This window comes from Equus quagga, chromosome 3, assembly GCF_021613505.1.
Source record: "Equus quagga isolate Etosha38 chromosome 3, UCLA_HA_Equagga_1.0, whole genome shotgun sequence".
Taxonomy (NCBI): Eukaryota; Metazoa; Chordata; class Mammalia; order Perissodactyla; family Equidae; genus Equus; species Equus quagga.
The window spans coordinates 66,388,448-66,411,971 of record NC_060269.1 but is presented as its reverse complement, the minus strand read 5'-3'; the positions used below and the strand labels follow the sequence as shown (position 1 = coordinate 66,411,971).

The 23,524-nt window shown below is 42.4% G+C and overlaps 1 protein-coding gene across 1 annotated transcript in view; it reads left to right on the top strand.

Annotated features, from left to right (window-relative positions):
* Positions 1 to 23,524, top strand: part of DOCK5 (dedicator of cytokinesis 5) — a 205,718-nt gene that overhangs the window by 65,392 nt on the left and 116,802 nt on the right. Inside the window, exons 3-5 of the mRNA XM_046656390.1 lie at positions 8,701 to 8,741; positions 13,960 to 14,015; positions 15,734 to 15,830. Coding sequence (XP_046512346.1) covers positions 8,701 to 8,741; positions 13,960 to 14,015; positions 15,734 to 15,830 — 194 coding nt within the window. The remainder of the gene's footprint in view (positions 1 to 8,700; positions 8,742 to 13,959; positions 14,016 to 15,733; positions 15,831 to 23,524) is intronic.

The following is a 23,524-nucleotide window of genomic DNA, read 5'->3' as shown; positions in this document are numbered from 1 at the left end:
AAAAAAAAAAAATAGAGTGTTTTGTGGAAAGAAATTTAAGAGATCAAAGCCTTGATTACTTTAAATTAATAATTGAAGAAATGGAGTCCCACGGAACCGATAAGCAGAAAACCAGGATGGAGACCCAGGCCTTTTGATTTAAGGGGTTCTCTTCATAAGCAGGAGTGCCTCTTCTCTTCTGGACATTCTGGCCTCCTAGGCATGTGCTCAGGCCCCGCCCAGCTCTGCCCACTGGCTGTGGGATCCCAGGGAGACAGAAGAAGGGTCTCTCGGACCTCACACTCAGACCGCGGCTTGAAGGTGCCGATTTTATCACGCACTCCTCGCATCCGTCTGTTCTGTCCATGGCCACTAGCTCAAGGAGACCTTCTCTTCCTCATTAATAGATTCATTAAAAGTTTACTGAATGCCTGTGATGTGCCAGGCACCGCAGACAGGTCTCTTTCTTGTTCATTCAAGAAGTAAAGTAAAAGATGGAAACCACATCTCTTTCTTTCCCACTTAATGGCATGCTTGTGCATGCGTTGTTTATATTGATAGGATTCCGTGGCCAAGTTCCCCTGCCCTGAGCAAGGGTCCCGTTCACTGTCCCCGCAGCACGGCCGTGGAGGGGAGTGGCAGAGGGGAGAGAGCTGGGGGAACTGGGAGGAAGGAGACCTGGGTTGCCCCCCCAGCTTCAACAGTGAGTCACTGGTTGACTTTGGACAGCTTTTTAAATTTCTTGCCTATGTTTCCTCTTTTTTAAGTGAGAGTGTTAGATTCGGTGAACTCTGAGTTCCTTTGGAGCTCGAAGTTCCAACATCTACTGTCTGCCTGTCTCAAAGGCACAAAACTGAGTGAAGATAATTAACTGGGAAGACTGACTTGTCTCACAGAAAGGCACAAAAGAATAGAATCATCTTTTACCGACTTTGCATCCTTTCACTTTGGCATCCTTTTACTTTCTGCCTTTGAGCTGATTTTCAAAGCCCCAGGGAGACGGTCAGTCCTGAACCCTGAGGCTCTGTGCTGCCCACGGACAAAGGTCCTGCAACCAGATCCTTTCCTGTCTGTCCTGGGAGGGGTTTGTTCCAGCAGTCGCTGCTTATCGGCTTCCCTGGAGGAAGGGACCGCAGGCATCTCTTTGAGAAGGGCAGGCTCTGGTCTAGTCTACCTGGCCCACAGGGGATGGAACATTTGACCTTGGCCTAATTAGCTGTGCTTTACCCAGCAAGGTACCAGGCCTGTCCTGTGACTCTTAAAGGAAAACAACAGGATTTAGCACCTGCTCCTCCTCTGTGGAACGCCCCCGGCTCCCCATACACACATGCAATGAGGGTGCATAGAGACCACGGCTCCCTGTTTGCTTCTTGTCTTTAATTCCTGGGAGGTCAAAAATTATTTATGGTTGTACAACAGTGTGAATGTACTTAATGCCATTGAACTGTACACTTAAAAATGGTTAAAATGGTAAGTTTTATGTTATGTATATTTTACTACAATAAGAAATAGTTTAGTGATCTAGGGGGAGAGGAAACTAATTTATCTTGGGACTGCAAAATTATGAGAGATTTTATAAAACACTCATAACTTACACATCTAGATGATGCTTTTATGGTTCAAAAGATCTTCAGAGTCCCCTTCAGTAATTGCCTTCTGAGTCTTTAGCATATTCATAACCTTCCTTTTGTGTGCCACTGTCTCCAAGCATTACCATTAAAGGCCCTTTTGTATTTAATTATTTGTTTATGGATCTGTTTCCTTCTTCCTTGAAGATAGTGTCTGGCACGGGTGTTCAATACGTGTTTTTATGTATAATAAATGAATGGCCACATTAGTAATATAAATCCTGAGCTCCTGTGGACCTCCTCAGGGAGAATTTTCTAACCACACTTTCTAAAGTAGCCACACCCCTACTTGTCCCTTTCCCACATTACCCTCCTTGATTCTTTCATAAATTTTAGCCTTATGTGAAATTACTTTATTTGCTTGTGTGTTTACATGTTTGTGTTTTTCACTTCTCATTGTAAGACTAAGAAGGAGGAGACGTTATATATCACGCTCTCCAGCATCTCTCTGTTAAATGAATAAATGAATTTCCAATCTGTGATTGAACTTTTGGAAATAGCAAAATTCATTCAGAATCAGTTTTGGAGCATGAAGTGAGTAATTCAAATAAATGATGTCTTTGGGGAGGCGCAGTACGAGGTAAAAGTAATGGACAGATGGTTCTGTGATACACGACTCAAACTGGTTTCACAGGCAGTTTCAGACAAAGATAGCAAATAATATTTGAGAATGCTATTATCGTTGAATTGTATGGCACTTTGAAGTAGTTACTTTGTAATGTTCATTTGACGGTGTAAATTTTTGTATGGTTCTTCACAATTGTAATAAAATTTATATGCAGTGGAATACACTTATCTTAGATACACAATTCAATGAATTTTAACAAATGAATGCACCGCATGTACCTAATACTCCAGTCAAGATATAGAACATTTCCACTGCCCCGGAAAGTTCCCTGTTGTCTTCTTCCACACAGTTCGCACCCCCCCAAAAACAACTACTGTTTGAATTTAGATCACCATTGATTAGTGCGCCTGTGTAAATAGAATTACTTATATCTGTTGTGTTTGGATTCTTTCATTCAACATAGTATTTTTTAGGTTCATCCATGATATTGCATATACAGTAATTCGGTCCTTTTTATTGCCAAGTAATACTCTATTATATGGAAACATTTCGATTTGTTTGTTGACACTCCTATTGATGTCCATTTCAATGGGTTTCAGTTTTTGGCTATTAAGAATGAAGCTTTGATAAACATTCTTGTGAAGTCTTTTTTATGGATGTAGGTTTTCCCTGCTCTTGAGTAAATCCTTAGGAGTGGGTCTATTGCCAGGTCATAGGTCATGTGTATGTTTAACTTTGTAAGAAGCTGCCTGCAATGTAAGAGAGTTCCAGTTGCCCCATATCCTTACAACACTTGGTTCAGTCAGTCTTTTTAACTTTAGCCATTCTAGTGGGTATGTAGTACTATCTAATGTCGTCTTTTTTTTTCTTTTGTTTTTTTGGTGAGGGAGATTGCCCCCGAGCTAACATCTGTTTACAACCTTCCTCTCTGTTTGAGGAAAATTGTCCCTTAGCTAACATCTGTGCCAGTCTTCCACTATTTTGTATATAGAATGCCGCCACAGCATGGCTAGATGAGCAGTATGTAGGTCCATGCCTGGGATCCAAACCTGAGAACACCAGGCTGTGGCAGGAGAGCACAGGAACTTAACCACTATGCCACCAGGCCAGTCCCCTGATGTCTTTTTTTTTTTTTAATGTAATTTACATTGACTAAAATTCACGTTATTTAGTGTATAGTACTGCAGGTTTTGACAAATACACACAGTCATGAAACACCACCACCACCAAGATAAAGAACAATTCTGTCAGTTCCCCAACATTCTCCCTTGTCCCTTTGTAATCAACCCCACGCCACCCTCAGCTCTTGGCAACTACTGATCTGTTTTCTTTCCCTATAATTTTGCCTTTGTCTAGTCCTGGCTTACCCGGATTTATCAGCTGCACTTTTTAAAAAGTTTTATTCTTATCATTGTCATAAATGTACATAATTTTAAAGGTCAAATCATTTTTACAAAGTTTATAATGAAAAACAGCAGTCGCTTCCTAGCTCCTTTTGGTTTCTGATTTCCCTTTCAATTCCGTCAATTTTTGTGGTATATACCTTTTCATTTCTTTTTTTTTTTTTTAGATTTTTTAAATTTTTCCTTTTTCTTCCCAAAGCCCCCCAGTACATAGTTGTATATTTTGGTTGTGGGTTCTTCTAGTTGTGGCATGTGGGATGCCGCCTCAGCATGGCCTGATGAGTGGTGACATGTCCGTGCCCAGGATCTGAACCGGCGAAACCCTGGGCTACCAAAGCGGAGCGTGCGAACTTAACCACTCGGCCACAGGGCTAGCCCCTACCTTTTCACTTCTAAATAGCTGTGCTTCTATACAGATCTATACATATCTAACACAGATCTCCCAATATAGAAACATAATTTTTTTTTGTTTTTTGATAGTTATTATTTAAATTATTATGCTTATGTAGTATAAGCAGCAGAGGCTGTGGAATATACTTTGATTACATTTCCTATCAAAGAATATGTTTTTCTAGAGGTGTATGTTCTTTTTTCTTGGTTCTCTATGGACCTACCTCTGTTTCATATCTAGACTTTCTGACAGAACTCTTTACCTCCTAATATATTCAGACAAATTAGCTGATTTCTCGCTTCCATTTTCTGTCTTGGATCTGTTCCTCACGGATTCCTCTGTCCTGCTGCTTCATTTTGGACTGGTTGCACTCCATGCCAATTACATAGCTCCTTTTCTGAGATCTCCATCATCTGTATCAGCATCAGAAGAATAAGAACTGGGGATGATTTGCATGTGTGCATAAATATAGATAAACATATTTATTAATTTTGACCTATGTATTTTAAAAGTTCTGAGCAAACGTGGATACTGTCGATTCCAGTCCAGCATCACAGAGTTCATTCTAGTTTTTCCCTTTCTGTGCTTATAACTCCCTTTATGACAGTGAGAAACCTGGCTTCCAATATTCCTAGTAGATTCATTTATTTGGTCAATTCCCCAGTACGTAACCAATCTCCATCTTCATTACCACACCTTCTCCCACGTGGACATCCTCCTCAGCCTGTTCTTGCTCTGATCGCCCATGTCAGTCCACCATCCCCCATCCCTAAGTCCCATGTGTGGATGCTCTTCTCCTTGCCCCGCTTAGGCTCTGATGCTCCATGTGTGGCTGCCCTCCCTCCCTCACCACCTTTGCAAATGCCTAAGTTGCCCTGTCCTGCCTAATGGCTCAGAGCTCTGTCATTCAGGAAGGGAAGCAGAAGGGCCAGGATATGTCTCTTTGTTCTGTCTCCCATTCCCCAATGTCTTCTTTTTTTCAATCTTCCTATATAGACAGTAATACTGTCCACTCATTTGCTTAAGCTCAAGATCTAAATGCCCTTGACTCTTTGCCTTTCCTCTCCCTATTCATGGCTGTTCCCAGCTAACTCATGAGCATCTCCTGTTGATTCAGAATATGTCCTGCATCTTTTTGTCTCACCCCATTTTCACTGCACCTACTAGTCTCCTCACTGATGTTCCTCTTTCCGCGATGTCTCACCTCCCACTGTCCTTTTACATAGAGCAGCCAGCATGATCTTTGAAAAGCACCAGGTGTGATCTCATTTAGAACCCTCCAGTGGCTTCCCATTGTGCTAAGAATAAAATCCAAATTCCTCCATGGTGTATAATACCTATGTATGTGGTAATCAGTCCTGGCTGCACGCTAGCATCACCAGAGGAGCTTTTTAGAAGCACTAAGTCTGGGCTCCACCCGGGTCCCACTAAATCAGAATGTTTGGGGATGTGGCCCAGGCATCAGTATTTTTAAAAGTTCCCTGGTGGGTACGGCCCTGTGGCCGAGTGGTTAAGTTCGCGCGCTCCGCTCCAGTGGCCCAGGATTTCCCCAGTTGGAATCCTGGGCACAGACATGGCACCACTCATCAGGCGATGCTGAGGCAGTGTCCCACATGCCACAACTAGAAGGACTCACAACTAAAAAAATACACAACTATGTACCGGGAGGCTTTGGGAGAAAAAGGAAAAGTAAAATCTTTAAAAAAAAAAGTTCCCTGGTGAATCTAATGGTCAGTCAGGGTTGAGAATCATGCCTATCTCTAACCACCTTCTTATTGCCTTCTGTCCTCTCGTGACTGGTTCTGTTTAGCCTCTCAGAGTGATTATTATTATTATTATTATTGGCGAGGAAGATTAGCCCTGAGCTAACATCTGTGCCAGTCTTCCTCTACTTTTTGTGGGATGCCTCTGTAGCATGGCCAATGAGTGGGGTAGGTCCACACCTGGGATCTGAGCCCGCGAAACTGGGCTGCTGAAGTGGAGTGCGCAGAATTTTAACCACTGGGCCATGGGGCTGGCCCCTCAGAGGATTCTTGATTACCTCATCTAAAGTAATGTCCCGTGTTACCAGTCATTCTCTGCCGTATTACTCTCCTTGAGCACTTCTTCCTAGCACTGTTATTATCTGAGATCATATTATTTATGTCTTCTCTTTTTTTACATTAGAGTGTAATCTTCATGATAACTCTTGCTCTCTGCTACACCCATGGTGCCTAAACTAGTGCTTAACAAATCTTTGTCAAATGCTGCATGTAGAGGGGAGAAGAACTGAGTAAAGGACCTGTTGTGTGGAGCCAAGAAGTGTGCAGTAGCCCGAGATACATTTGAACAGGCAAGGTGAAATGGAGCACATGATGGAGTCCTGACTGGGGGAGATTATCTGAGAAACTACAGAAAGAAAGCAGGAATTAGGAACTCTGATGTTTTCAAATCGTAGGGGACAGATTTTTATTCTGGTTTGGGACAGTCCCGTGAAAACAGAAATGGCGCATTTCCCTAATGGAAGAACAACCCTTAGCATAGAGTCACTTTTGATGTCCACCATGGTTGCTATAAATTTTTTTGAGACTTTCGTTTCACCTAAATGTAGGTAAGACTTGCCCTCTGGACTAACCTCCCTCCAGTCCCTTCGTTTTAATAATGTACTAACTTAAGAAAGCATCTGCGATTTCTATCAGTTCACACTACTCACTGATTATAGCTGCTTGTTGATAGACCCTTCACTACCTCTTTGCATCATGATGCATTCAGAAGCCTGATAGCATACCATATTTAACTACAATTATCTTGCTTTAAATATTAGGATTAATTGGAAAATCGCATTCTTGCTTGTATCGCAACCCCAGTTTGTAATGTGGAAATGAGCAAACAGACCCTTGAACTATTAGCATATCCCTTGCATTTACGGGCATTTGAATTTATGGAGTCCCAATAGTCTATGATTAAAACTCCGGAACTAGACGGTCTTCTGCTACTACCTAGTGCCAAGGACCATGAACATTCACTTGGACAAATTCAGCGTGGTCATTTTGTGCCCTTAGATAGGGGCTATACTACACCATACACACTACAGTTCTAGAGAAGACTTAGGAGGTAAAAAAAGTTTTCAAAAATGACAAGTTTAGGAAGCATAATTCTGTGATGAATGGCTGTGCAAAAAATACTCTTTACAAAACTAAGATAAATTCCTCTCTGAAAGTGGAGCAAAGTCTTTATTGTAACATCTCGGTTTTATAGGACATAGAGAGAAGAAAACCACTTGGAAGAGACTAAAGTATTATTTCTCAGCTTGCCTCCCTTTCCCCCATCTCAGGATGAAGTTGAAGCCATTCGTTCATGCAAAAGCCATTTTCAGGTGTTTACAGGACCAAGCAAGTGCATACAGGTGGTAAAGACTCTTGAGAGCTGGGGGGGAAATGTTCAGCTTGGTGTTCTTACACGTGGCTCTCTTGTGCACTTTGCCATCCTCGATTGGCAGCAGTGTTTCCTGTGCAAATATCTTTTTCTCAACCATGGGCCTTGATGCAACCTATAACAATTCCACAGCATAATACTCTATTCCTCCATGTAAAAAGTAGAAAAATCCTTTAAATTTTTGAATACTGAGAATTTAAAATTGGTGAAAATATTATTAAATCCATGTCCAATGAAGGTAAATTCAACTTTCTTCTTGAAACATGTCCAAAATAGATTGTATGTCTATTTTCTGGATGATTTCATATAGCACAAATTACAAGAGAGTTCTAGAACCCTACTGGCAGATGTCTGAAGTTTTAATTATAGTTTGCATGCATTCACTATGTGTATATGGCTCCTTTATATGTTTGTACCACTTACAACAGGGTTTACTTAGGCAAGACGACCACATTAATGCCTAGGGGCATTGGGGAATGAAGACAATTATTACAGTGAATTACCTATAGTAAGTGTTCAATAAATATTTAATAGAAAACATCTGTTTATGGACAGATTAAATTATTTACTCCTTCACAAGGTAAAGGGTGGGAAAACATTCATAGGTATATGTATTTATTGGAATTTTTAAAAGGAAATTAAAGCCTTTACTAAAAGCCTCATAAGGAAACACATACCATCTTTTTATGTTGGGGCAGTGCTTTTAGCACCACCAAGAATTGTTTACAATGTTGTTTTATTATTTGTTTCCTTATTTTAAGGTACAAACATTGATATATATGAGATTTGCTCTTCCAATTCAAAATTGTTCCAGAATAGTAGTTCTTAACCTTGAACTTAGAAAAGAGAGAGAGAATATATAAATTCTTTTAAAATATCTACTTTAATAGTATAAAGTGACCTGTAGGATGTATATATGTGGATGAAAGTCCATATTCATTTATGCAAAATCACTTACTGAATGATGTGAGGTATGAAAATGTTAAGAGCTTGAGCTGCTTTCTCTCTTGTTTTTTTGTTCTATCCTTTCTCCGAGGGAGTAGAGATGAAGTGTGGGTCTAAGTAAATTTTAAATCCTCAAGCTTTATTTTCCTCACAGAATTATGCTTCCTAAACCTGTCATTTTTGGAAGCTCTCAAAGAGATCTAGACTTTTAGTGTGTAATAAACCAAAATGTGCATGTTCTAGTATATCGTCTGCTAATTGTCTCTTGGATTCCATCCTAGTATTCCAAGAGAATATGAAGGTGTATATTGCTAATATCTTTATATTATCCTAGATAACATAAAGGATTTTGTGTTCTCTTATACCTTGCAGGTTGGTACAGAGGATATACCCTCCAAAATAAATCTAAAAAGGTATGGCTTCTCATTAAATTTTTAATTTGAACTGTCTACTAAGTGTGTGTTGTGGTGTCGGCTCCCATTGTCTGCTGCCTACTCTCTCGAGACCTAGTTTGCTTTCTCTTTGATAGCTGTTCTTAGATTTGAAAGCAAATTCTCTGACCTCAATGTTCAAGTAAAACAGTATATCCATTGACCGTATTTCCCACCAGCCAACTCAGGGATAAAGGCGCAGAGGTGCAGTCACACTCCACGTGGTGCCTCTCCAGCCTTCCAGCTCGCGTCCCGCCAGCTCGGCAGCGTGGCAATACAGTGGCCCTGCTGTAGTTGGCTGTCTCTTTCAGGGAGGGACCTGTGCTGCTTCCTTTCCCTTTAGTGTGAATGCCAAAATCCCACAACTAAAGAGTCTCCCCACTTCCACTTGATTCTTTCCTTCATTGTAAAATGGATAGAACAGAGTAGTAGTTTTTAAACTGTGATTCTCACCACCCCAGTTGTACGTCATGAAATCAGTACAATTGTATCAATACAATGCAACATTTTTTTAAAAGACAAAACTGAAAAATAGAAAAGAAAATGGAATGCCACGGTAAGTATTGTTTTAGAAAACTTTTGTTTCAGGTACATATTTTTCTTTCAGGTACATAGCTTTTTTATGTATCTTTAATTCTATTGATGTATAGTTGTACAGGGTTGCTATCTCATCATGGGCACAGAGTTTGAAAAATACTGAGCCTAGCAGGTTCCTTTCCTAGTGCCAGAGCTGCTAACCGTCAGCTACAGAAATCCTGCTTCCAGGCTGATGCCTCTCAGTTTATTTTAGGTCAGGTCAGCGCTTTTCCTTTGACACCGACGTCGGGCAGCATAGCATGTCAGCACTTTGTTTGGAAAGAGCAAAGTTGATATTATTTCACAGTTAGCTCACACGCAAAATGGGGAATTACGAAAGAGTGAGAGAAACATTTTAGGATTTATCAAGAGGTGAGTGAAAAAAACCCCATGGTTCTTATTCTTCGAACAGAATATGAGCTAGAAGTAACCCGAGCACACAACTCTCAGAAGAGTTCAGGGCCCAGAAAAACGCCTTTCTACAAGGGATAGGCCATTGAAATCCGGGACTCTCCTGGTCAAACTTTCTGTGCTGTTGACTCTTGAGTCACACTCAATATTTGCACATGTACGTGTACACACACACACTTTGTTAACTTTGACAATTTAATAATCTACCAAAATAAAGGAGTGTTTGCTTTTAATGTGAGTGCCAACTCCCACAATTTTGGTCCCTTTATCCCTCCCCAAATCCTAATGCTGAATTTTTCTGCCCACAGTTAGATTCATGTGCCACATGTCTTCATTTCCAGCTTAATTATTTTCTTCTAATCTCTTGCTGACTTTCATTTCTCCAGGCCTTCTAATAGGGACCTAGGGCGGCAGATGTTCTGGCGTGAATGAGAGCATGAAAGGACTGAAGTGGAGCCTTTCTTCCTTTGCAGATCCTTGTCAGATGAGACTACCTGGTTTCAGCCACTCCTGCTTCTAGATTTGGGTTTAACCCTATCAGTGTTTATTTTATGCATAATTATGAAAGTAGTACTTATTTCAAAGTATGATTGGAGTTAACAAGTTTGAAGTTCCAAATTCATTAAAGAGCAACAATACTTATGTCACTTAATTCCCAAACCTTTTTTTAAATAAGTTAATTTTAAAACATGAGCAAAAATCCACTCTCAGATAAGATCATATGAACTTAAAGAACGAACAGAATTCTTGATTTTTAACTGGTGAATGTGAATCATGTTGAAACAAGATCCCCGACCACAGGTCTTCCCTTTCAGGGTCTGTAGTACGTAAGGATCCTTTTCGAGCGGGCAAGACCTTGGTTTCTGAGGCATCCCGTGATTTCCTGATACATCACAGTCCGTCTAGCTGAGTGCCCTGTCTGCTTTGAAGAGAGGGTAGTTGGGGTGCCCCGCTAGGATATAATTGACAGGTTCTGGGTGTGTTTTTTAATTTTTTAAATTCATTTTCTTAAAAGCTTTATTTAAACTTTAAATCTCACCCTTTAAAAGAATTATTTCAGTAAGAGCGTCTCCTAGTTCTTGATAATTAAACTTTGTAATTCAATGAAATGATAGTACAAACAGGTGCCGTGCATTTACTTGTTGATTTTTAAATTGAAATATCTTTCTTGTGAAGAGATCCAGGAAGAACAGAGAAAATTCAGTCATTTGTCATGAATTATGCTCAACTTTTGACACCCCTTCATTAACGGATCAGCCTATTTGAAATACTCTCTTAATGCTCTTTCTTTCCTTTGCCAGTCTGTAGGAGAACAGCTATTTGAAAGGCCTGTTATTTTAATGGAAATTTTTTGTGTTGTTTATAAGCAGACCTAGTCATTTAGAGTGGTGATAAAGTGAGCTAGTGGTTTTACAAACTGAAGAAGCCAAGAGCTTTGCAGAAACTGATTATTGATCCTGGCAGGATTGTGGGAGTGTGCATAACAGCAATATCTAGAAAATCATTATTTTATTTTTAATTTTTATTTTTTAAAAGCCTTTTATTTTTCTGTTGCAATGGAAAGCTTTCTGTTTTTTGAGGAAGATTAGCCATAGGCTAACATCTGCTGCCAATCCTCTTCTTTTTTTGCTAAGGAAGACTGGCCCTGAGCTAACATCTGTGCCCATCTTCCGCTACTTTATATGTGGGATGCCTGCCACAGCGCGGCTTGACAAGTGGTGCTAGGTCTGCACCCTGGATCGGAACCGGCAAACCCCAGGCCGCCAAAGTGGAACATGCGAACTTAACCACTGCGCCACTGGGCTGGCCCCTAGTTTATTTTTTTTCTCAGTGAGTAGGTTACACTGAGGAAGGAAAAGCAAAATTGAGAGAGCGGCTGTAAATCAGAAATATATTGCCCAGGTTTATCCTGGCTTTCTTTGTCTCGCGATGGCATAGGAAAAGTCCCACAAGCTTCAGCAATTAAATGGCTGTCAGTGGATGCTTGTTCTCATGGCAAGACGACGCCTACAGATAACAGTGGTAAGACAGCAAAATAAATATTCTCATAATATGAAAATCATCATGTCCGTACACCCAATGTAGATTATCTGCTTATGATCTGATCTTGTACATAACATACAAATCACTATTTTAACTATTTTTAAATGTACAGTTGAGCGGTGTTAAGTGCAATCACAGTGTTGTGCGATCATCACCACCATTCATCTCCAGAACTTTTTCATTACCCCAAACTGAAACCTGTCCCCATTAAACACTAACTCCCCATTTCTCCCTCCCCCTTGCCCCTGGCAGCCACCATCCCACTTTCTCTTACTATGAATTTGACTGCTCTAGATGCCTCATGTAGGTGGAATCCTACAATATTTGTACTTGCATGTCTGGCCTGTTTCACTTAGCACCATGTTCTCAAGGTGAGTTCTGGACAGCCAAGTCTCTTCTCCACACAGGTGGTTGTCAACAAAACATTTACACCAGCTTAGGAGACAGAAGAAACACCCAGTGTTGAAATCGGGCCCAAAAGGAATTATATGCACATTAAATTTTTGTTTTTGTTTTTGTTTTGTTTTTTTAAAGATTTCATTTTTCCTTTTTCTCCCCAAAGCCCTCCCAGTACATAGTTGTATATTTTTAGTTGTGGGTCCCTCCAGCCGTGGCATGTGGGACACTGCCCCAGCATGGCCCAATGAGTGGTGCCATGTCTGTGCCCAGGATCCGAACCGGCGAAACCCTGGGCCCCCGAAGCAGAGCGCGCAAACTTAACCACATGGCCACAGGGCCTGCCCAATTTTTGTTTGTTTTTGACTGTTTTGTTTGATCAGTTTTCCAAGATCTCTTTGAGTCCTGTGCCTACAAGGACCGAGATCGGTGTTCCCTTGCCTCTGTGTGCTCTGGGTCTTATCAATAACAGGATCAGGGCAGCGCTTTCTCTGTCACATGCCCCATGCCTGCCCCTTTTACAGGGTGGATGGGAAGGGATGTTCTTTTTTTTGGTTCTTCCTGCCTGGCGGGAGAGGATGAACATTTTGCTTCTGACTCGAGCAGTGGCAGGATCCACCCTGTCATCACCAATTCTGGGAGCAGTGCAGTCTCAATTTTCTTGCTGTTTCCTGTTTTATTGGCAAAGGATTAAAAGGGAGAAAGAAGAGTATTGTTGAGATAAACCTAGCACACGAAACTAGGCACAAGACCGACCTCGGTTGAAATTCCCTAGTTTTCTGTCTCTGAATGGATTAAGGATGACTGGGTACACGCGCATCTTTGACCCAGTCCCCCAGGTAGGGGGATGTCTGACTGCGTCAGCCAGCCCCGACATGGAATGTCCACAGGCTTGCGCTAACTTCTACAGGCGGGGCCTAGGAGCAGTTGAGCCAATGGTGCCTGTTAAACAGGTTCTTCTCCTCCCTCCCCTGGTCTGGCATGCAAAGTACCATAAAATAAAGAACAGCAATGCCTTTTCCAGATGGCAGTTTCTCTGTTTAGTGATGAGGATAGCACACAGTTAAACAGCAGAAGCTTTTGGCATTTAAGAAAACTCACATCCACGACTCGCTTCCTATTGGTTAGATCTGATCTTCAGTTCTTCACTTTCTACTGACCAGTTTCTAGTCTTTCTTTTAGGTCTTTAGGGCCTTAGTTTTCCCGTGGGCAGGGTCACCATACTGATATAGAATTGCCTCTGAGGGATATAGGATGGAGAGCAATTTGAGACCCGCAAGTGCTAAAAATAACCAGATGACTAGTCCTAATTGATTTTGGGTGCATTTGGTTTAAGTGAAAGTGTCGAGAGGAATTACTTTAGAAAATCAGTGTAATTTCATGGGCCACTAAGGACATAGCCCTCCATCTCACTAATTACCTGAAACCCTTTCCAGGCATCCTCTCAGGGCAGGTAGGATCCGCGGGGCTTTTAGGATCTCACTGTTGAACTCCTGACTGTTACTGCAGCTCTGGGCTACCCTGGGCACGTTTGCTTATTCATTTACGAAGCATTTATCTTACGCTTTCTGAACCCAGATCTTAATTTATACCTTGAGTGTTCAGCCGTGCTTTCATAGACGGCCAGTCCAGGTAACGGGTGTCCTGGAAGCCTGTAGACCTGAGCTGGTGTCCAGGTGTCCTTTCTCCCCACATTTGTTATTTGTGCCATTTGTGCTCTTTGCTTTGGGCTGAGATTTTTATGGCCACGTAACCAAAGTTCTTCTCTCTGTAGGGTATTTTCCCTGAAACGTATATCCATTTGAAAGAGGCGACTGTGGAAGACCGAGGGTAAGTTCCATTCTACGAAGACTCCTGAAAAATGATAAAGATGTAACATTACCATTAAGGAGTGCCTTTGTACTGTTGTCCCTGGCATCCTTCCCCACAATAGTAAAGACAGATCACGAATGAACAGAGGGCCTTTACCTTCCTCGTGCACTCATAACCTGCTCACCAACACGTGTGCGTGTGTGTGTGTGTGTGCTTGTCCATGAACCTTTGGCGTGATTTGCTGATAAGACGTGAGAGCCCCCTATTTGGGGATCCCGGGAGACGGGTGAGCAAGCTAATCAGCAGGACAAGTCAGTCAGCCTCCATGTACCCCAGGCTTGTTTCCATTGCAAATCAGGGACAAATCGGGGCGAACAAACAAATTTGGCTCTACATTAGTCATGACCTTGATTAGAAATTATAAAGTAACGTGTGCAAATGTGCTCTGCAGATGAAATGTGTTAAGTTTGGGGTATTCTTATTTCTTATCCACCTTATCATTTCCCCTGGAAAGTGCTGCCCCCATGGCAGCTAGGAAGAGTGACACTCAGCCTGAAGTTGGTGAGCCGACAGGCAGGCAAGTTAAGGAGAGCCAGAAGCAGGACTGCAATCGGGGCTGAGAGAGAGTAGCGTGGGTCACAGAGTCATGCAGACTCAAGGCTGCAAAGAACGTTCTCAGTTGTTAAGTTTTGCCCCGATTCCAGAGATGAGAGGTAGAGACAGGCCCAAATTCATATGACTCTTCAGTAGCAGAACCAGGACTGAAAACCAGGTGTCCTGTCCTGGAGAGTCCTCTTTCCGGTGCACCGTCCCTGGGCAGCCTCCAGTGTCACCAGCCACAGCCATGGTGGTGGAAAGGCAGCGTGGGAGGAGTATTCCCACTAATTAGGGTTGCTAGAGAAAAGGCAGGACACCCAGTTAAATTTGAAATTCAGATAAAAAGTAATTTTTTACAGTGTTTCTCCCACACATTTCATGGGACATAATAAAAGATTTTTTAATCCATCTGAAATTCAAATTTAGCTGGGCGTCCTGTATTTTTATTTAAGTCTCGCAATCCTACCACTAACCTCCATTTCCTTGCTTGCTCTTTCCTCTTCTCTTTTTGCTAATCATAAAAATACCAGAGAGGATTTATTTGAATAAATGTTAGCCCTACCTTGTTATATGTCTCCTGTGAGTAAGTAAGGAGTTTGGTGTATGTACATTTTCTATGTAGTGAGGCAGCAGATGAGGAAAAAACTGAGGACCGTTCCAGAAGAGGACACAGCCTCAGCCCCACCAGCAGGTCCTGTGTGAGATTATGAACCCCAGGACCCTTGTGCCATGGTCACTTCCTCACCCACCCTCCCTTATAAAATGGCTGCTTGGAAGAACCAGCTAAATACAGGATTTTGGCTTCCGTCCATCCCTGGGAGCCACTTAAGCCAGCATGGCTCCGTTAATTGAGGCTCCCGTAGGGATCCAAAATGGGGGGATAGAGGCTGTGCTTCAGGCCCATGCCATTGCAGAAACTGAGTTCATTTTGACAACCGTGGTGTTCTAAGCTCCTTCTCTTTTCTCAGATGCTTAGATGTGATAAAATTTCCTACACATACCTAACCCTAACAGACATGGTTTTGTTCCAAGCTCAACCAGCCCCATTCCCATCTTTGAGCTTTGAGAATATGACCGCTGTCAAGAAAAGCAGCGATGATCGACCTGGAGTAACATGAGCATCTCTCTGGTCTCCTTAGGCAGCACGAAACTGTGATTCCTGGTGAGCTCCCCCTGGTGCAGGAGCTCACGTCGACCCTGCGAGAATGGGTTGTCATCTGGCACAAGCTCTATGTGGTAAGTTTTCCCCTGAGGCTTGGAGCTGGTGGCATTATTCCTGAGCCCTCAGTCTGTTCTGCTGCAAGACAGCTTATTAGCTCTCTGCTAATAAGCTCTGTGGAGTGGGCACATCTCACCTGGACCACACAATGGCTGATAGCCAGCAGATTCTCGTTTGCTGGAGTAGGGTCGTTAATGATATGGGGCAGTGCAGAAGTGGACATAATGATTAGGTCAGTCCTTTTTCAACTGACACATATGCTGATTGTAAAGTAAGAATGATAATAACAACTGCTTACACTTACATAGTCCTTGCTAAGTGCCAGGAAATATTAATCCTCACCACACTCCTACAGAGTAGGTGCAATTATTAATTATTACAGATTTATCAGTGAGGAATCTGCAGGACATGCTCTTAGCCTGTACGTGTATCCCAGTGGATAGAAATCCGTGACTGTTTCAGTGCTCAGCTGCATGAGGGCTCCCATGAGGGCAGCATTCTTTACCTTGGCCAGTGAAACTTACAGACTCTGGCACTGAGTAGTATTACGCCATGGTCTAAAGAGTCTTCTTTTTGGGGCCAGCTCAAAGTACTGTTTCTCACAACAATGATTTGACCTCAAAATGCTAATAAGTATGCCAGTTCAGTGGGAAATTACACAGGAATCAGCACATTGTTTCCGTGATAAACCATAATCACAAGCAGTGATGTCCTGATTGCAATCAAGACAGGGTAAATGTGGCATTTACTATTATCAGACTGAGAACACGTAGGGCCACTGTCTTTCAAGAGACCAAGAATGCTCAAAGTCCATTGGCTGCAAGCCTGCACATGTGTCCACTTTAGGAAGCTCTTCCCTTGATATTAGAGCGCATAAACACTGTTTTCCTGGAGACCTCGTGGATATGCGTCATGAGGTCCCGCCTCTGTAAGCGTCTTCCAGGCTTCCATGGCTGTCCAGCAATTCCTATGATGAGCGTATGTCCTCTTGTTGGATGTGCGAATGAGTTCAGTGAGGGAATAGACTAGACTCGATGGCCTAGGAGCCATTCTCTTCCCTTCATGTGGTTTTTGTTCAGTCATGTGCTGATTCTTCATTTTAACTCTCAAAAGCCAATCTTAATAAATTATTGAGAACACCTCACTGTAGACCCTAAGTACTAAGAGTAGTAATCAGAAGCTCATTCCAGCATAACTTCTACAAGTTAATGGAAGATATTTCATTTCCATTCAGGGCTGTTGCTTCCCACGATGGATCACAGCAGTAGAAATCACCATCCCCTTCAGTGGAAAAGCACATGAATTTTGTCTGCCAGTCCATTCTTCAAGGCCTCATTTCAGCCCTTTTTTCTTCATAATGTGGCTTCTAAATACACCCATCCATAATGTTTCCTTCTGGACCATAAGAGCACTTACTGCTGAACCCATCATCTGGTCCTTGGGGCGCACTGCCTTGTAATGCAAGTGATCTTTTGGTCTCTTTATGTTTAATTGAGGAGAGTGCTAACCTGTAGGTTCTTAAATCACAGCCTCTGAGGGTAGAGATGTTGTTTAAGCCCTTTGGCCTACATCAATCATCTTGTACTTCTGTTGAAAGCACTCTCTGGTTCTGGTTAATTGATTGTTAGTGGTGAATGCAGCAAATTTGATGGGTGAGCAATTGCATATACATGGGTTATTTTCTTAACATATTTGTGCTGGAAATTAGTGAGTGGTGAAATGTATCAGATAATAAGTCCTGGGAAATGAGACTTTTTGAGTTGCACTATACAAGAATGGAGCGTATGAATGACGTAGACTTTTGTTCTTGCTAAAATGCAATTGTTGTGCTCAGTTCTTTATCTGTGTCCTCTACATGTCCGCAGGTAATAGTGCCAAGTCTGCTATTGAGCAGAAACGAGAAATAAGTGAAGCAGGGAGGAAGAAATATGATTCATGTATTTGGGTTTCCAAAATCCCTTAGTAGTTAAATGGTGATAAGCTTGGGTTGAGGATTTCCTCTGTGAGAGTTTACTAGTTAATCGCAGAATTGGGTTCTAAGTGGAAAAAAATAAAACATCCATCCCTTCTCAGAGGGCAGCACTTTTCCCATCTTAATTTCAACATCCAGCAAGACAACTCTTGTTATTTGTGAATATTTAAAAATGTCTTATGGGTGCTGTTGGTTGACTGAAAGACGTTCATTGTGGGAATCTTCATTGACAGGGCTGAGCAATCTGCTTCTGCTTTTGATGCATGCTCACCTATGAAGAAATAATCCACTTAAAAAGAGCTTGTTATTAATCATGACTTTCTCTGTTTTTTTCCTGTCCCTTCCCAAAGCATTGACAGTTCACTTCAGGCATGCTTTCTGGGCTTCTTTCTCAAAAATTAGTGTGTCTACGTAGCAAGCCTCAAATGTTATGCTTCATTAGGAAAAATGTAAAAGGAACCCAAATCTATAGTTTTCACCCGCCACACATACACTTTTATTGATTTTTTGTTTTCTGAGTCTGTGTGTAAGTTGCTTCAGTCTATGTAAAGATAAATACAGATTTCTACTAATATACATCAATACTTGTATTATTTCTCTCAGGCATTTCCTTCCACAGATTATGAGACCAGGCCTTCTGTTTGATGTCTTTAAAGACAGCTGTGGTGTCATAGAACCTCCACATTTCTCTAAAACACATTTCCTAGTTCTGTTCCGAGTCTTAGTTCACAAGAAATTTATGTAGTAAGTCCAGAGTCTCATGTGTGGGGAAAATGCCATCCCCACTGTGTAAACAGAGGTAACTGTTCTAGAAAGGAAAGATATTTGTTTAGCCATGGTTTATTTTTAGGAGTCATACTGTAACCTTTGAAATAACCATATGTGTTAAAGGGGAGGGGAGTACCTATGCTGCAGAGAGGGGAACCCGTTTGTCCGAAGTAGAAAGAAGAAATGATGACTCCCCCACGTTCCTTCTTTTCCTTTTTGTTGCATTAGTATTATTTTTTTCTATTTAATTATCTTTCCTGATGGATGTTGGCCCTATGTTTTTGGGAGGAAGCAGGCTGTAGGGGACAGACACTGGACTGGAAGTAGGAAGCTTGGTTTCTTGTCTAGGCCCTGCCTAAACTGGCCCTGTGGTCTTGGGCAAGCCACTTGAGGTCTTCAAGTGTCTGATGGATTTTGACCCTCTGTAGAATGGTATAAAATCTGCCTTGTGGGTCCAGCCCGGTGGCACAGCAGTTAAGTTCGCACATCCTGCTTCGGCAGCCCAGGGTTCGCTAGTTTGGATCCCGGGTGTGGACCTACGCACCGGTTATCAAGCCATGCTGTGGTAGGCGTCCTACGTATAAAGTAGAAGAAGATGGGCATGAACGTTAGCTCAGGGCCAGTCTTCCTTGGCAAAAGGAGGAGGATTGGCAGCGGATGTTAGCTCAGGGCTAATCTTCCTCAAAAAAAAAAAATCTGTCTTGTATATTCCATAGAGTTGTGAGAGTGTGACAAGAGATGGTGGCTATGAAATCATTGTGTGGGCAGACCCTCAAGGACTCTGCCAATGTGAGCATTGATTCTTGATGCTGTCTTAGCTGGAAACAGTAGCTGCTCTGGACGTCCTCCCTCTGGGCAGTCTTGCTCAGGGTCCCTCTGACCCGATTCGGAGACTCTGAAGCTCCCTTCTGTGTTCCCCCTTATCCAAGGCCACTCCCTTTGTCTTGTGTTATCATCTTAGGCAGAGTGGCCTTGAGCTCTCAGTAAGCAGGCCAAGTGTTTCCCACCGTAGATAGTGAGCCTCCTTGGTTTAGGTTCAGGTCCAGGAGGCATGGATCCATTCCAGAGAGGAAAGGGGAAGCATGCCAGCACAGAGTGCAAATTCACAACAGATTCTGATGAGCTTTGTCTGCTCTGCTCTTCCTCAATTGGAGCCCGTTTACTGGGTGTGTTTTCAGTGGTTGATCAGGAAGAGAGGAAATTTGTGAATGAGGAGATGGTCGCCTGGTGAAATGGCAAACCTGTGGACACTGGGCTCAGACAGATGGCCAGTTCTTAGATTCTAGCTTGCACCCTTACTTGCTGTGTACTTTCATATTCACAGAAAATAACTAACATAGTAGTAGTTTCTGTAAACAAACCCAAACAGAAGGAACACGGTTCTGAAGGTGGGAGTTTTGGTTCAGTTCATGCCACTAGCTGATTCTACAGCCTGAGATGAGTCCTTTGGCCTCTTAAGTTTTATTATCCTCACCTCAACTGGTAATTATATATTATATATGCCTTGCAAATGTGCTGTAAAAAAATCCGAGGGGTAATCTGTGTAAAACTCTGGGACAGTGCCTGGCACACCGTCTTCAAAATGTGACAGCCTCTGAGCACCCGGTGAAGCACTGCTTCATCAAAGAGCTGATTAATGATGAAAAGCCTTGGGAGAACTAGATGCACTGTGGAAGTTTGCCCTGAAGTTGTTTAAGGTGCACTTGCCACCTACCCGCGGTTGTTCACTCATCCTCCAGCTTGGGGTGAGGGGGTGGGCTCCCTTCCAGCCCTAGAGTTACTTAACTGTGCAAGGTGGAGAGGTTTTCAGTATTCTGTCCATTATTCTCTGCTGCCTCTCAGGGTCTTATGATTTTCTCCAGCCTTGGAAAGTAGATCCAGTGAGCTGAACTTTGGCTGCTTTTCTTTCTAGCAGCACATCTCCAGCTTCCATGCAGGTTCCCCCAGCTAGAAGGGTGGATGCCTACGCGTTAATTTAGACATAATCGGATTGATGTAATGTCTAAGTTTGCCTTTTCAATAATAACCTAATTATACTTTATGAATATGCACAAATCTGCATCCCACATTACAATACCAAGTTTTCTCAGCTAAAAATCAGGTCTTGAAAACTGACAAGATAGAGGATATTTGTGGGGATGTTGGGACAAGAATTTTTGAGAGGCACTGTCTTGTAATTTCTGAGATGTTGGGTTGTCATGAACACACTCTGTAACATCTCTGCCTGACATTTAGCTCAGCGCTGTTCTCGCCTTCCAGTTGGAGAAATGGGTCGGTGAGTTCTGGTCAGCCAGGCTGATTCGTCCATATGAGTTTGAGAGACTGAATCTAATCCTATCTCCTTATGGAAAAGAGATACAGGAGAGCCTGGTGGTAGAAGATGGTTAATATATATTGTTGAATCGAGTGAATTTAATTGCTAAAATGTAGTTCATGGAAATGACCAATCTCCTCTCATTTAAAACTTGCCAGCAAAATAAAACCTTGTGCTAGTCTATAGTTCTATAAAAATCTGGAGTAGAAAAAGTGCCTGTAACTGAGGTGGGGGTGGGGGAACTTGCAGGACACCGTGAATCGCCCTTTCTTCCCATCGTTGCATATCCAGGCAGATTAAAGCACTCAAGTCTAATCTTTTTGAACTGCTGGTTATTACTGGCTGCTGGAGCATATGCTCTGAAGTGTAATTAAGCTGGTCTCATGGTTTGAAACCGGCATCTGATCGCTTATTACCAAGGACAGAAAATTCCCACGGAGAACTTCATCCTGTTGTCAGGCATTTCATCTGTGTGTTGCACGCCCTGCTTCAGCGTGGCTGTCGTGAGAGGCAAGATGAGACGTGGCAGTGACTGGACGGGGCAGGCTGCTGCTTTGCATGTTTTTCCAGTTTTGTTTTTCTCTGACTCTGTTGTGTGGCTTTCAGGATTTCTCACACTACTTCTAGAGGCAAAAATTGTCTTTTACTGGAATATTTTCTTTAAAAATCAAGCTTTTGCTAGTCAGGTGAAGTCTTTTTCTGACAGAGAGAAAAGGCACTAGAATGGATAGGAAGAATGGGAGGGGCCGTGGGGATTCCCTTCTTCCTGGCGTTCGTGGTCAGTGCAGCACGAGGACACAGAAAGACCAAGACCAAGGAGTTACAGATACTTGGAAAAGACATGAGATGAATTGCGAAGAGCTCTATACATGCAGGTGAAATTTGATACGGAGCCACCCAAGCGTGTTAGTACATCAGGAGTGAGATGGTCAGAGTCAGATAGAGTTAATCAGGAAGTTGATGGAGGAGTGATTGAGTTAAATGGCTCAGCCTAGACTGGAAGACGCTCGTCCTTGGGAATGATCTTGGTGCCGGTCCCTTTATTTTACAGATGGGCACAGCCCAGAGGGAACAATTTGCCCAGAGTCGCTTAGCAAGTTAGTGAGAATTAGAGAAAGACATCAAGTCCCCATACCTCCAGTGAAGTACTTTTGCCTCTCAAGTGTAGAATCTGCGCAGAAGAGGAAACGTTGGTGAGCAGAGGAAATAGTGATTCTTTTGCAGAGGGTGAGGTGGAGGACCAGAGAAAAGTCTTTAGACTGTGGTCTGCATTCTTTGGGAAAGTGAAGAATAGAACCCAGATTTTCAGAACCCAGTGAGGTGATGCCGTTGGCTCAATGGCCCCCAGAATTTCTAAGTTACTCAATGGGTGGCCTCTGTATCCCTAACCAGCCTTGAAGACTAAGCTGTTTTTTTTTTTTTTGTGACTTTGTTTTGTCTCTAGAAATTCTTTTAAGAAAAAGCAGACACCCAGAATAGAAATGTAAAAAGTGAGACCTCAAAGATCTCCAGGTGGCAAAGAGGGAGAAATTCTAACCAGACACAGGAAGACCTTTACTGTCTGATGGCATATTTAGATTTCTCCCTTCGTGTAGCTATTCCTCAAGTTGAAGCCAGAGTGTTATTTTAAGTTTGAGCTGTCAACATTTGTTGTTCAGTTGCTCCTGTGTCCTAGGATTGTGCTCACTTTTGTGGAGAGGATCAAAGAAATTATTAAACAAATTCCCGCCCTCCTAAATTATGTGACAAGGGGTGCTGGTGTAAAACAGGCTGAGATTAGCAAGGGCCGGAGGTAGGAGAGAAGGCACTCGGCAGCAGGCCGGCTTGGGCTGTGCAGGATTCAGAAAAGAGGGCAGGAATGAGGGTGTGACAGGGAGAAAACATGGACACTCAGAGGTCCTTGGCTCCTGGTGTTACGGGGACTGCTCGATTTTCTCCTCACCTGTCCTTCTATGCTTCCCCAAGAATCCATAAAGTGTCAGGGCCAGCTATTGCACAGAACGTCCTTCTTAGAACAATCTCAGGAATGTGGCAACAAAATCCATTTCTTTCAAGTAAATGGGGAAATTGCTTCCTTTGGTGTGTTCCAGCTTGTCTATTCAGAATTAATTTGGCACAGTGAATCAGAGAAGAATGGCTGTCTTCATCCTTCTTTTCAGGGAGAACTTGGCAAACAAGGCTGATACGGACAGGCAATAATTAAATTGCCGTGGATAGTGTCTGATATAATTGAGACCCAGAACTTGTGAACATTGCCACAATCAGAGCACTGTCTCTCACAGAGGATCCCCTGAGTCTCTGAGCCTTTCTTTATCGTATTATGAGACCTAATATCTTTGTTAAAATGAGGAAGCATTAAAACAAAAAACTAACTAGGAGAAGATAAATACCTTGCAAGAAAGAGAAAAAGATTCCCTTTCTGCCTAATGGCTTTGAAAGGCAAAATTTTATGGGCTTAGTTTCTCACTCCTTTCTCCAGTTTGAAAGACAATGAGACGGAAACATTAGAATTGAAGGAAAAAAGTAGGATTTGTACCTTTGTTATTAAAAATGGGACTTTTAAAAGTCCCATTTTTATGCTTTTCTAAAGACTGGCTGATGAGAAAGAGGCAACTCAGAAAATGCTAAAAGCGTGAGACGAGGCAGTTTCAAAAGTT